The 13,482-nt window shown below is 36.7% G+C and overlaps 1 protein-coding gene across 1 annotated transcript in view; it reads left to right on the top strand.

Moving 5' to 3' along the window:
* grik3 (glutamate receptor, ionotropic, kainate 3) overlaps positions 1–13,482 on the top strand; it is a 146,118-nt gene that overhangs the window by 105,963 nt on the left and 26,673 nt on the right. Inside the window, exon 10 of the mRNA XM_015375367.1 lies at positions 4,718–4,921. Within this exon, the coding sequence (XP_015230853.1) occupies positions 4,718–4,921 (204 nt within the window). The remainder of the gene's footprint in view (positions 1–4,717; positions 4,922–13,482) is intronic.

Genomic DNA, 13,482 nt, shown 5'->3' with positions numbered 1-13,482 from the left:
ATATATATATATATATATATATATATATATATATATATGTATGTATGTTTGTGTGTGTGCTTGGTGTGTGTGTGTGTAGGTGTGTTCTTTTTGCTCATCTCGAAAGCACCACATATCACTGCTCAGCTGTCAATTCTGTGCAAATTCTGAAAGCTTTTTACCCTTGGAAATCATTCTCCAAATATTAATTTATTATTTATTTATTCTATGACAAAATATATTCTCTAAAAACTTTTTCTTCAGTCTCCAATAACATTAGTTATTACTATCAGCATTGACTTTTTTTTTTTCTTCTAATTTTACTTTAAAAATGATTTTCCCTTTCAGATATAGATATTTTTTTTTTCATGAATTTAATAAAAACACAAAAATAATTCCATAGAAACTCCACAAAGGGTATTGCTGATTTTGTATCTGGGGTTACATTTAGGACTAAGATGTAAATTTAGTTTAGGATTGGATTGAGTTAGGTATGTCCCAGTAACAGTTAGATTTAGGGTAAGGGTCACAGTTAGGCCACAGGAAGTTATGGAAGTCAATGTAAAGATTGTCAGACAATTGTGTTTACCATTTCTCAGTATACTGGATTTAAACGACATATGGTTTTTGCATAGTCTTTGGAATTCTAATTATTAACCTCTCCATGTGAAGCATCTGTTGTCCCTCAATTATTATTTTGTTTTGCTTTTTGTGCATTATTGACTAGTCTGTGTATGATTTTTTGCTTTTGGCTTTCTCCTAACCCATTGGCACCTCAGAGCTACATCACAAGTAGTAGGAACCTTTTTCTCTCTTTGTTGGATCTTTAACACTGGTGAAAAAAATCTAAAAATAACATAGAAAGGTGAGAGACCAGGGGTGCTGGTACATCAGAATATCTGTGACTAAGAATTGCCCAAACCCCTGTGTTAGAAGTGTGGAATTCAACTATGAATAGTTTTTTTGGATCAGGGGAATGGAGGGCGGGGAAGACTTGAAGAGATTTTTGACTTATGAAAAAGCTTTATTAGCGTGATCATTCCAGCAAAACTTACTGAAAGCATTAAGGGGAGCAGCGACCTAATTACAGTTTAGTATGAACCGATGGAAAAAATTTGGTGAAAACAAGGAACCTTTGTAATTGCTTCGATCTGTGGGGGTTGGCTATTCCTTAACAGTAGTGGTCTTACCAGTGTCCATCATGATTTGATTGGGGGAAATAATCAAGCCACTCTAACAAAAAATACTATTTTGGAGAAGACAAAGGAGAACAGATCAAACATTACATTTGGGAGATTCAAGGACCTTGGAATAGATCAAGATGTCAAGGTAAACAAAGTGTCCGACCATATCTCTTAATACATCCTTAACAAGGGACTGGAAAGCAGCAGAGGTAGTAGTCAGGCTGAAGAGCATGACCAGATATTTTATAATTACCAATAGGAGTATTGAAAGCAGTTTTGTATTAATGTCCTTCTCTGATATGAAGCAGGTGATAGGAATTACATGGAAGCAACTTGGTGAAACATTTAGACCCTGAATTTGATCTAAAGCAGTTTTTTTTATAAGAGGGAGAGGGTATCTGTTCATAACAGTAATGTCATTGATCCCTCTATAGCTGTGTGTTTCTTTGATGGGCCGCCTGTGGAGCTTACAGTTGCTTTTGCATCTCTCTCTCTTTTTCTATGTCTTCTTCTGTCTCCATGAACACCCGACGGCCTCTACAGATGGTCCCTTTTACTGGGTCTGGTTTTGGTGGAGGTTTCTTCCTGTTAAAAGGGAGTTTTTCCTCTCCACTGTTGCTACAAGTATGCTTAGTGTGAGGGACTGCCTTCGAGTCATTGAGTCGATGCAATCAAATGGTTTTCCTTAGATAGAAAACTTTGAATCAATTTAACTGTACGATCTGGTTGAATTGTGAATTGCCTTGAGATGACATGTGTTGTGAATGGGTGCTATATAAATAAACTGAATTGAACTGAAAACTTCAAAACATGGTCAAGGAGACCAATTCTTAGTTCCAACAAAAAAAAAAGGAATCCCACATCAGCAGAATAAAGCAGTTGAATGAAGTTTGCTTTCAGGGACTTGTCCTCATATTTCTTAATGGAGTAATATTCAGGAGCACACCAGGTGTAAAGGTGCCACCTAGGGCAGATGTATCTGGGAGGAAGTCAATAGAACAATCATAGCGCCAATGAGGTGGTAATGGAGTGACATGAGACTTATTAAACACCTCTGTGTGACTGTGGTAATCCACTGGAACCTTGGAAAATTAGGATAATTCTCCTCCACATCAGTCTCAGAGATAGGGAGAGAAACAGACAGAAGAGACAGACGGTAGACAGGTGGCTAAATAGAAGCCTGACTGCTCTGGAACCTCTGTACAGTATTTCTCCAGTCTATATGGGACCTGTGTTTGTTGAACCAAATGGGACCAAGAGTTACAGTATAGGTAGCGGTGGGGAAGTTCTTAGGACAAAAGAGATTTCCTAACGATGATTACCGCCAATAATCTGGCAAATTTTCTCAATAACTTGGTTGGTCTTGTTGAGGTGATGGCCCTCCAAAGATACAGTAGGACATTGTTGGAGGAGGGCGCTGGGAGAAGCTTGACTCTCAGATTTTGGGCAAAGCTGACATTCATAAGTTCTGTGTCCGCCTCTGAGCTAATGAACACAGAAATGTAGTGAGTAGCAGAATAAACCACAAGGTCAGCTAAGAAAAGGTGAATGACGAGGAGACTGAGAAAGATTTAGGCTCAGTAGAGTTCTCACCTCGATTGGGTCTGATATTTTAATGGACAGCAAGACACTGTCCTTGCCTCCACAATAAAAGCAAAAATCCAACTGCTTTGTTTTTGGGTTAAGTTAAGGTTTCAGGGTCTCCATAATTAGGACTGGGAAACAAAGTCTTGTTTAAGTCAGGTGATCTTGGGGAAACAGCAAATCATCCAACAAGGGTTCATGTTGACCAGATAATACTGTAACAACTAGAAAAACAGAGGACTGGAAAAGACAGCCTGACTCCACTTGACAAGTTTAAAAGTTTTATTTAAAACTCCAGGTAGTAAATGACAGCCAATCTTCAGTAGAGGGATCAGGAACCTCTGAAAGCAGAGCAACATTAGTGAGTGAATAGGTGAGGGCAGAACTTTGATTGGCACAGGACACAGCTGCAAAGGCTGACTTTTGATTCTTTTTCTGAGAAGGTTAGGATGGTGTCAAAGGATGTCAGATGCTCAGGGAATCAGACTAATCTAAAATTGATTAAAGGTTGGAAAACAACAGAGGTAACAAACCACTTCCGAAGCAGTCTTCTCTCCAGACTGTTTATCAGAATAATGGTCAGAACCATGAAAACAGGATTCAAAGGCAGAATCTGTAAGAAAGCCGAGAACCAGAGACCAGAACTAGGGTCAGAACCATGGAGGCAGATTCAGGTTTATGGATTTAGAGAGAAGCAAGAGGCACAGGTCAGGAGGCAGAAACATGGTCGGTGTCGATTAGAAAGCTCCAAGTTGTCTGGTATGGGTAAGGCAGAAACAAGGACTCCGCGGATCAAAGAAGAAATGCCGGACATCTGCTCACGCTTGTTTATCGATATTCTGACAGTCTATCTGCCAGAGAGCTGCATATAAGGGCAGGAGAGCAGGTGCATTATGAGCTTTATTGCACTGCTGCCAGTAGAGCGCAGGTTGACCTGATGACCTTGATTATTTAGGGAAAACCTTGTAGTAGAGAATTAGAAATGGGCAGAATCATGTGTTTTATGTTTTTTTTTTTTTGTTTTTTTTTTTCTACCTGTCAATGCCTCACCTAAATTCCCCCAATGTGACAAAAAAGGCATAGTGTTGCATTTCTCAATGCAACACCATTTTAAACACAGTGATGACAAGACTGAATTGATTTTAATGAAGCAATATTATTGATAAATATAAGCACAGCTTACTGAAAAGGTTTGACCTTCTGTAAACATCATTTTTTAGGCCAGACATCTAGGTGGTTGCTCCTGTTTTCATCATTGTAATTGATATCTTTATTACAAAATGTGCATAATGTGTGAGCTCTGGTCTTTGACTAAGACAAACTTTTTGCTTTATGTTTAATGAAATAAAGATAATACTTTTCTGGTTGCGTTTTGTTTTTTTATCCTCTTTGACTCCACCTTTTATTCTCCCAACGTCTCTCTTTTATACATTAACCTACCCTCACTCTAAACCACAATGCAAGAGGTCACCTTCAAAAGAGAATCAATTACTGTGCCTCTAAGGTCACTTAGTGAATTATAAAACTGGCTACTGTTTACAATAGGTTTTAGTACACTTTTACATAAATTAATCAAAATGTCTTGAAATTCACTAGAGGATTGGCAATATATCTGACAGGAAGATAGTAATAGGTACCAAATAATAAAAAAAAAAAAAAATGTATTATATTTTGGTAAAAAAATAGCTTAAATAAAAATGATATATTTTCTGCTGTCTGTCTTAACCATATATACTGTAGCTTAGGATTCTGGTACCTCAAGTTTCTGTAAGGGAGAAAGTCAGCCATCTCTGATGTTCCAGGTCTCTTTGTATCCACACACCGAACTTGAATCTGCTGTCACTATCTGTTAAGTGCTACAGCAACTCGTCAGCACAGATCGCTTTGCTTCAATTAGGTGCATGTGCTGAAACAAATTGAAAAAGCTGACCTCACCATTGCTTCTCATTTGATCTTTTGGGTCTGTGCAGGAGGAGCCATATGTCATGCTTAAGAAGTCTGACAAGGCACTGGTTGGGAACGACCGTTTTGAAGGATTCTGCATCGACTTGCTGAAAGAGCTGGCCAAAATCCTGGGATTTACGTATGAGATTCGCCTGGTGCCAGATGGGAAATATGGCTTTCAGGATGACAAGGGCCAGTGGAATGGCATGGTTAGAGAACTTATAGAACATGTAAGTTTTATTTCATCTTTCTTTTTCTTCCCCTTCTTTACTTGTTATAGCTGATGACATACAGTAAGGTATAAAATACCATACAGTATTTTCTTTATATATAATTCATATAATAAACCTGTCTGCATCTGCAATCTTTACTAATTAGCACACTCTGTGTTTTTAATGTTCAGACAAGCACTTATCTCACTATAAAAGCTAGAGTTTGTAGTCTGCAGTCGTATGCGTATTCCTGTTCTGAGTCATACGAATAAGCACAAAGGGAATACAACCGAATGCTTGGAGGTACTGTTGCTCCGAAGTCCCTTTAAGATTGTGTATGCTCAGAAAAATGATTAAGTTAATACCTGGTTTGAAAAATGGTGATGAAAAAAAACTACTTGAAGTTAAACACCATGTAATTGTTGGTTAGAATAGGAGGGGGTGAACAACAAAGTCCGGTGTCAACTCTACAATGGAGAGCATATTAATAGGAAAATCTTATAAATAAATGAAACAGATGTCATAAGTTTCTTTTTTGTTCCTCCTGATATTGATCTGAGTTATTCAATAGTAGTACAAATCTGCAGGTCTTTATTCCCCATTAAATTCTATGTTGATGTTGTTAAAATCCTTTCAATATGTGTGCTGTAAAAGAAAAGATATTTCATAAGTATCAGATGGTTTACATTTGTAATGTGATTCTATCTCACTTAGTTCTTCTATTGATTATAATCCTGACAGTAAATACTAACTCTGTTTGCCTTTATAGGAAAATTCTGTTGAAATTCTGTTATATACTGATTTTCTGCTGCAAAGCAACTACAATAGGTAACTTCAAAACAGTTATTCCATTTGAAAACAGTGCATCATTTAAAAGTGTATTTAATGTTGTTCTCTCGTCATTTTTTTATAATCTCTTGTTTGCCTTTAGCAATTTTTGTGAAAATGAGGTCCAAACTTGCATGCAAAATGTCTGCATTCAGAAAGGAGGCATTGGTTCCTGGGGCTGTTGTTATTAAAATCATTATCATTATTACCTCCAACAGCTTAGAACTTCATCTTTCTTTTACAGCCCCTCCCAAACTGCTAGTAGCACACACAATTTATCCATTTAATTAGAAACTGATCTGTTATCTTATGCACACCACCTTTTCAGATAACCTGAAACAAGCCCACAAGCTGAACCAGCAATTCATTTTTTACATGCAATTTATCGCTCCTTATCAAAAATCAGGGCCTTGTTCTCTGTTTTGACGAGATCAAAGGATAATTAATATCACATCATATTTGCTTGTTAATCATCAGCTTTGTTTTGTTGCATTAAAAACTCACCACTATACTTTAAATGATATAAAATTCAAAGACTCCATCCATCCATCCATCCATCCATCCATCCATCCATCCATCCATCCATCCATCCATCCATCCATCCTTATAGAAAATACATGGTATGATACATGGGTACAATGTTCTGTAATTAGACTTGCCAACTCTTTTTTTTTTGATGCAATGTTCAGAAGTAAAAAAAAAAAATTAGTTTCTGTACCCAGGGGTTTTGACGATGTCAGCATACGACCACATAGAGTCATTAAACATCTAACATTGACCAATCATAGCCACTTTGTATAATTATGTTCATCTGTGTAAAGGTTACAGAGTTTTTTTATGTTTTTGATGACAAGGAAAGGCTAGGACCTTAACATGCCCAAAATCTTACTACTTAGATAGATTTAATTTCTCATGCTTTTAGAGGATATTGAGCAAATTCGAAACCAACACCTAAAAATCACTGGAATTACCATGAATGTTTTTAGTTTTGGCCATTACGAAACAGTCAATGATCATGTGACCCAAATTGTGCAACAACCTGTTGGTACCAGAAAAATAACTTTTTGTTGTTTTGGAGGGGTGTATCTTTGGACCAAAACTTCAAGTACTGACATGGTCTGGCTGGGTTTTGGAGGGCTCATTAGAGCCCTTTAGCCATGTTCCCTCTTATTTCATTGAAATATTTAAGTGTACTTAGGGGTGGAATTTTGTGTGAAGTTGGTGACATTTTGAAAATGTATAGTTCCCTAAAAATTACATCAATTTTAGAAGAAAAATAAGTCATTTGGGATTACCATGGGCCTTTGTAGAGCTTGGGTCTGATTAGAGGGTTATTTATTTTTTTTTTTTGGTCACCTAAAGCTCCAATTCCATCTTAATGCAGATGAGCAATAGTCATTAGGTGATGATGTGATTAATAATGTCTGGTGAATTTTACACCTGCTAAAGACCATTTTCCTTATTTGTGGACATGATTTTTTTGGACAACTATTGGTTTTCCAGCATAAAATAAAACACAAAACCCCCAAAACGGATAAAAAAAAACAACAACTTGAATTTAGTACTAGTTGATGCTCCAGTATATATATTTTTAATCCAAGTCTTTATTGTGATTTGACACTAACCCCTGCTGCTCCAACTGTTTGTGGAAGCAACGTGTAAACTCTGCGGTGCTGCTGTGCCATACCTTTGTAGCTCATCACAGCCAGTAAGTCAGAGCAGTACCACCGGCTACACTTCAGCGCACTTTTGAAGCATCCCAGACTGCTACGTGCCACTTCTTTAAAATATGGGGCTCTTCCATTTTTGCATCCTGCTGCTCAAACTCTTCCATCCAGAGCAAATTGTTCAGGTAATAAGTCAGTTGATGAAGAGTGAAGTGGTTCGAGTCAAGTTAACAAGGATAAGACAACATGTGTAGACTGTGGATCCAATTCGCCTACCTTTTATGTGATAACATACTATTTATACTGTTAATTGACAGCCATAATAAATATGATCATGAAATTCTAAAAAAAAATAAAAAGAAAATAAAATGGGGATTAGGTTAGTACTGGCTAAATAACCAATTTAATGTACTGTATACTGTACTATATACAACGCCACACAAATCCGCCACACAAAACTGATCTGAATCCAAGCCCAGCGAGGCGCTCCACTCTGAAATCTTTCCGAATGGAACAGTGTGCCAGGCAGGATCTGCCAGATCCATTGCAACCACAGTGTTAGGATTAAACTCATCTTTGAGTTAATGCAGATGTGTGAGTAAAATTTAAAGTTCTGGTTTAAATTTTGTGTAGTTGGTATGTTACCATTCAAAACATTTTTTTTTCTTTATTAGACTTGACTACAATGTTTTATATATGCTAAAATAAGTTTTCAATAGTCACTCAACTCCTTCTTTGTATGAAAATGAGCAGGCCCTGCAACATTTGAAAGATCTCTGGATTTGTTGTGCTCAGATTTTTTTTGTTTTTTGAAAATTTTGCCATTTAATGTGAACATAAACACTATAGTGTAATAGGGACAATTCAGCGAATTTCAGATAGCCTATCATACTCACTGTGTCATGTGAAATTTTATTGCCCTGTCAGGCTTTTAAAATTGCTCACTATAGAGCAGGGTTCCTCATTTCCAATCCTCAAGGTCCGATGTCCTGTACTTTTTAGTTGTCTCTGCTTCAATGCACCTGAGTCAAATAATAACATGATTAGCAGGATTCTTGAGAACCAGACTGCAGAGTGAGGAGAAGATTTAGACATTGTGTTGAAGTCACATCTAGAAGTTGTAGGACACCAGACCTTAAGGGCCGGATTTGAGGAAGCTTGCAATAAAGTGTGCTTTACAATTATCTCTTTAGCTGTATTAAACAGTAAGCAAAGCTTTAAGAGGTTTACATTAACAAAATTGTTTTTATTGCTTTAAAAAACAAGGTTTTAATAGCCTAACCCATTTTAGTCCTCGGGTAAGCTTATTTTTAATGCTCAAGTTTTTGTCTAAAACAAGGAGATAATTGGTTCTGACATAAAAAATGTTTACTTAGTGTAATAATTTTGTGTCATACAACATTTCCAAAGGGAAGCCATGCAGCTGAACCGCGGCTGGTGTCCTCCATGTGGACAGAGATATAGTTATGATTGAGTACAAGTCAGGAGGAGCTTGCCAGCCTGTCAGTTACATTTATGGCACAATGATGTCAAGGTTGCCCAAAAGTTATGAGTGTGCTGATGCAGCTTGGTGAAACGCACTACTTGCCACAACTGGATGACCAGAGGTCTAAAAAAATAAAAAACACCCAGCAAAGCATATTGAAAGGATTGGAGCAAATGTGTCAGCCATCATCTTTCCACAAGACAGTAGACAATCGCAGCAGTCTGTAATAAACTTAAAACCTCAGCGGCCATGAAACAGCCTTACATTCAAACTGTGGTGGTTATTCTCTCCTGGCATTTCATAAGTGTCCCTCTCGGTGCACTCCCTCTGTCCTCAGCCCCATCAGGTCAGAGCTGTACTCAGCTGAAAACTTGTAATAGTGTAAGTGGCATTTAGTGCAGGGAATTGTGTGGCAGGAGTCAATGGCTTGGTGCTGAAAGGGTTGGAAAAGGTGGACTCCCACTGCAGCACTTTATTTCTACACAAAAGCTTTTCGCCAGATCCACGTTGATAACTATAACCTTTAGAGGAGCAAATGGATTACCAGAGGCACACAAGTTGGGCACAAACTGGAAATGCATGTCTCCATAATTTAAAAGCACATATGTTTTTGTCTTTGGTTTTAAAGTGAAAAGGTCCTTTTTACCACAGCAAATCAGGTCATTAGTTAGTAGGAAAAGGAAAAGCTGTAGAACTGTTAAATACACTAGCTGCTCATGACATAATTTTTAAATATGTTTTTCATTGGGGTTACCATATGGTGATGAAGAACGCTGTGCTCTGCATACATTTAGATAGAAGCTTTTCAAGGCAGAGCATAAGGAAGTAGTAGCATCTGGAGTTCAAACTAGGTATTTACATTTACTGTAAAAGAAACAACAACAAAAAAACGTATTTCTCTTTGAGTTTTTTGTTTTTGTGCTCTTTAGTCTCAGAAGTGTACATTAATTTATACTTAGTATTTTGTAAAAATTTCTATAGGACCAGTGTCACCCTCGTTGGACTTTTGCCAATTTCTCCTTACAGAACTGATGTAACATATACTTTTTTTAACCTTTTTGTTTTTTTGTTGTTTTTTCTTTTTGCTCTGTTGACAGATTTGCTTATTTGTGTATTTTCTCATATTAGAATAGTAATGTATCTGTGTTGATGAGCTAAATGTGGTCTTCTGGCTGGTGTCTTAGGATGTTGTTTTGATATTTCTATGCAATGTTCTGACCTCATGATGCCATCTTATTTCGATGTACCCCAGTCCCTTTTGCAGAAAAACACCCAGATTACGTGACGCTTCAAGTATAACTGTGTTTAGTTTTGCGAACGTTTCTGGGTCCCTTTTTCAAAATTCAGTATGTGATAATGTCTATGTAAGGTTAAAAAAAGAAAGGTAAATGACATGAACTCTTAAAATGCTTTATCAAGTCTGAGGATTACAAAAGGCTTTACATCACAATCTGCCATCCATCCATTTATACAGAAATGCTGGTGAGGAGCTACCCACATCTGTTCTGGGGCAGAATGACAGAAGTGTGGCTGAAAAATATTCAGCAACCCGCAGGTTACAGCATAAACCCCTATCTAATGAACCATCGTAGCCTCATTTATGGTTTAACCTCCATTTCAATTTCATCAACCTGGTCTCCAAAATGTATGTCTGTCCCTAACTTTGTTGAAAACTATAATATATATATATTTCTTTTTTTTTTTTTTGCTTTTGGAGCAGTCATTCTTTCTTCCTGATGTATAATTTACAGTTCTTTTTGACACTGACACTGACACTAATTGTGTAAGCTAATTTGAATAACACTTCAGGCCGATATGAACAAGATTTTCAACACTACAAGAAACTTAAACAGAGCCAAAAGGTCCACAAAGGGCAGAATCATGACATTGATATCATGATTATACTTCTCAGAAAACCAGCTTTTTTGGCTTGGCTTCCAGAAGAGAGACAGCTATCTGCTGCTGAGTTTTTTGTTGCTTAAATTATTTTATTATCCATATTATTTACTTCTACACACCTTATTACCTATATATGTCAAACTATAATAAAACCAAGAAGTCATTCCCAGCATTGAAAATCATCCCCCTGATCTCAAAGCTGTTTTGTTCATGACTAACATATAGCTATTGGCTGATTTTTACTATTTTATTATCTCAAACAGTCATGCAGTGTGTTTTTGGTTTGACTTTAATATCATTCACTAGTGTGCATCCTTTTAACCCTAAAGATAGGAATGAACCTTACAAAGCCATGGTATCAACATCTGGATTTTCCCAAATTCCTTAAATGGTATAGTAATGGTAGTGATTCTAATTTATTGATTTGAGTTGAAAATATAGAAAAAAATTTAAAACATTAAATGCTTAAGTGATTAATTATTATAACTGAACCAAAGCAAGAGTCTTTGGTCTGATTACTGTAGATCCAACACAATGATCGAAAACGTTGTCTTTTTATACTGTAGGCATAAAATACAGGTGAATTTGTTACAATAATTGCTGTTAGTTTGAAGCTTTAGAAAGCAGAAACCTGTAAAATGCTGGAGGTGCCTTGTTTTTAAAAGTAACAGACAAGCTGTGTAATATTCAAACGTTTTTCTTAGAGGGGATAAAGCGTTTAGTCAGAAAAACACAGAGGAAATAAAGGTTTTGCTGATGAAATGGTCCCCAAAGACAATGTAGCCACTTCCATTTCAGTTGCTTTCAGGCATTATTTGCGATTTTCAAGGCCACCTCATATTTCAACCAATGTTTTTTTTTTTTAACAGGCATCTTAGATATAGTTTTAGTTTTCATCTTTAGGACAAAAATTTTTAAATTTTAGTTACTTTTTAGGCATTACTATATGTGATAGTTTTTTATACAGTTTTAGTCGCCTAAGGTTTTAGTCTAGTTCTGCTGTTGCAATTCATAAAAAAAAATAAAAATTAAATCTTTTGAAAGTGTTTGCAAAAGGGAGGGACATTCAGGTCAATTCTTCAAGCTTATTTGATATTTCAAGTGGCACACAGGGTGGCACATGCCTCTTGTGTCAAGCTTTTAGTCAGTCATAGCAGTTTTAGCAGCTGTACCATATCACATTCTTGATTGGTTTCATAATTAGCAAAGTTAATTGACAAATCACACTAACTATCACACAACTATCCCTCCTTCCACAAAGGCAGAAATAATGTCCTTTTTCTCATTTTTCAAAAAAACAGGGTATTCCAGCTAAAATTGACACAGCCATCTTTGTTTTGTTTCAGCTTACGTCCTCTGCTTGAAACGTTGACATTATACACATCACTACATTTGATTAGTATGAAACCTTTGTGTTTCTGGATTAATGCATCTGTTGAGTTCTGGCAATATGTGCTGATGAAGATTCTCAGTCATCCAGGTCATAGTCATTCCGTAAAAATTTTAAAAACAATCCACTGGACTTGGCCTCCCCTCTAGGAAGCTTTCTCAATTAAAATGAACATTTGAACAGAGAAAGCTTTCTGGAGGGGAAGCGAAACGTCTTCAAACCTTGGAAACCTAGTCCATTGGATTGTTTTTTAAACTTTTATGGTCTGGCAATATGTGCTTTCTGGAGTTTGTGAATTCAAAATATCTAAAAAAAAAATTCATTGTGCTTGCAAAGTAAATTAAGTCCCATTGACATGTTTTTTGTTGTTGTTGTTTTGCTGTTTTTTCTAAATTGAAAAATTTCCCTTTCAGTTAATTGAATTTGTGGGACCTTTGGCTTTCCATACAAGCTGCGGTCCATTTTTGCTACTTATAGGCTTCTGCTTGTATGACATGTTTAGATAGATTTGGGTCCAAAATGTTATGGTCAAAACCTTCCTTAGCAGTTTTGGTTTCACAGTAGGAACTCCTTTTTATTTGCTTACCTTTAGACTGATCTTACAGGTCAAGCAGTAGATTTGCCTGGAATTCACGTCAGTTAAAATCTATATAGAAACAATATAGACCTACAGTAATTATTACCTCATCTAGTAAAGATTTACAAAGGGTTTCTAGAGGAACTTTCTAATCAGTGCATCAAAGCAGAGGCAGAGACATTCGGCTGTCAGTAGGTAAAAGATGACCCAAGGTGAGCTGTATCTCCGGGTTCCACAGGTGGCAGTCACAGCACCTTTTGGAGCAGCTGCCTGATCCCAAAGGAAGACCAATATTCACAGGCTCCATGTTTTCCCCTCACTGCCTGTAGCATGAAGGAAGTGTTGTTGTTAAGCTACCAGAGCAGCTTAATAAACTCATCGTATCTGTGTTCATTAAGGAATAAACAGTTGGTGATGCCTTTGCCTTCTTATTACCCCTGACTGCTGGACTTGAGATATGGTGCAGTTTTTTTTTTTTGTTTTGTTTTTCCATGTATTTTTAGACTTATGTAAATTAATTTTCTTTCAAAACAGCGGAAACAAAAAGAAAAAAAGGAACAAGTTACTGAGAATTCCTTTTACCTGGTTAAAAAAAAATCCTAGGTCTTCTTTAGGCTTTATATTCTGAAGGGGGTCATCTTATCTGTTGGTTGTACCATATGCCAATCTTTGTGACATACTCACCTAACGCTGCGGTGAGTGGTCGTTTCATCTTTCTGATGGATGGATGGA

This window comes from Cyprinodon variegatus, unplaced genomic scaffold, assembly GCF_000732505.1.
Source record: "Cyprinodon variegatus isolate N-32 unplaced genomic scaffold, C_variegatus-1.0 Scaffold6, whole genome shotgun sequence".
Lineage (NCBI taxonomy): Eukaryota > Metazoa > Chordata > Actinopteri > Cyprinodontiformes > Cyprinodontidae > Cyprinodon > Cyprinodon variegatus.
This window is presented reverse-complemented; position numbering and strand designations above follow the sequence as displayed.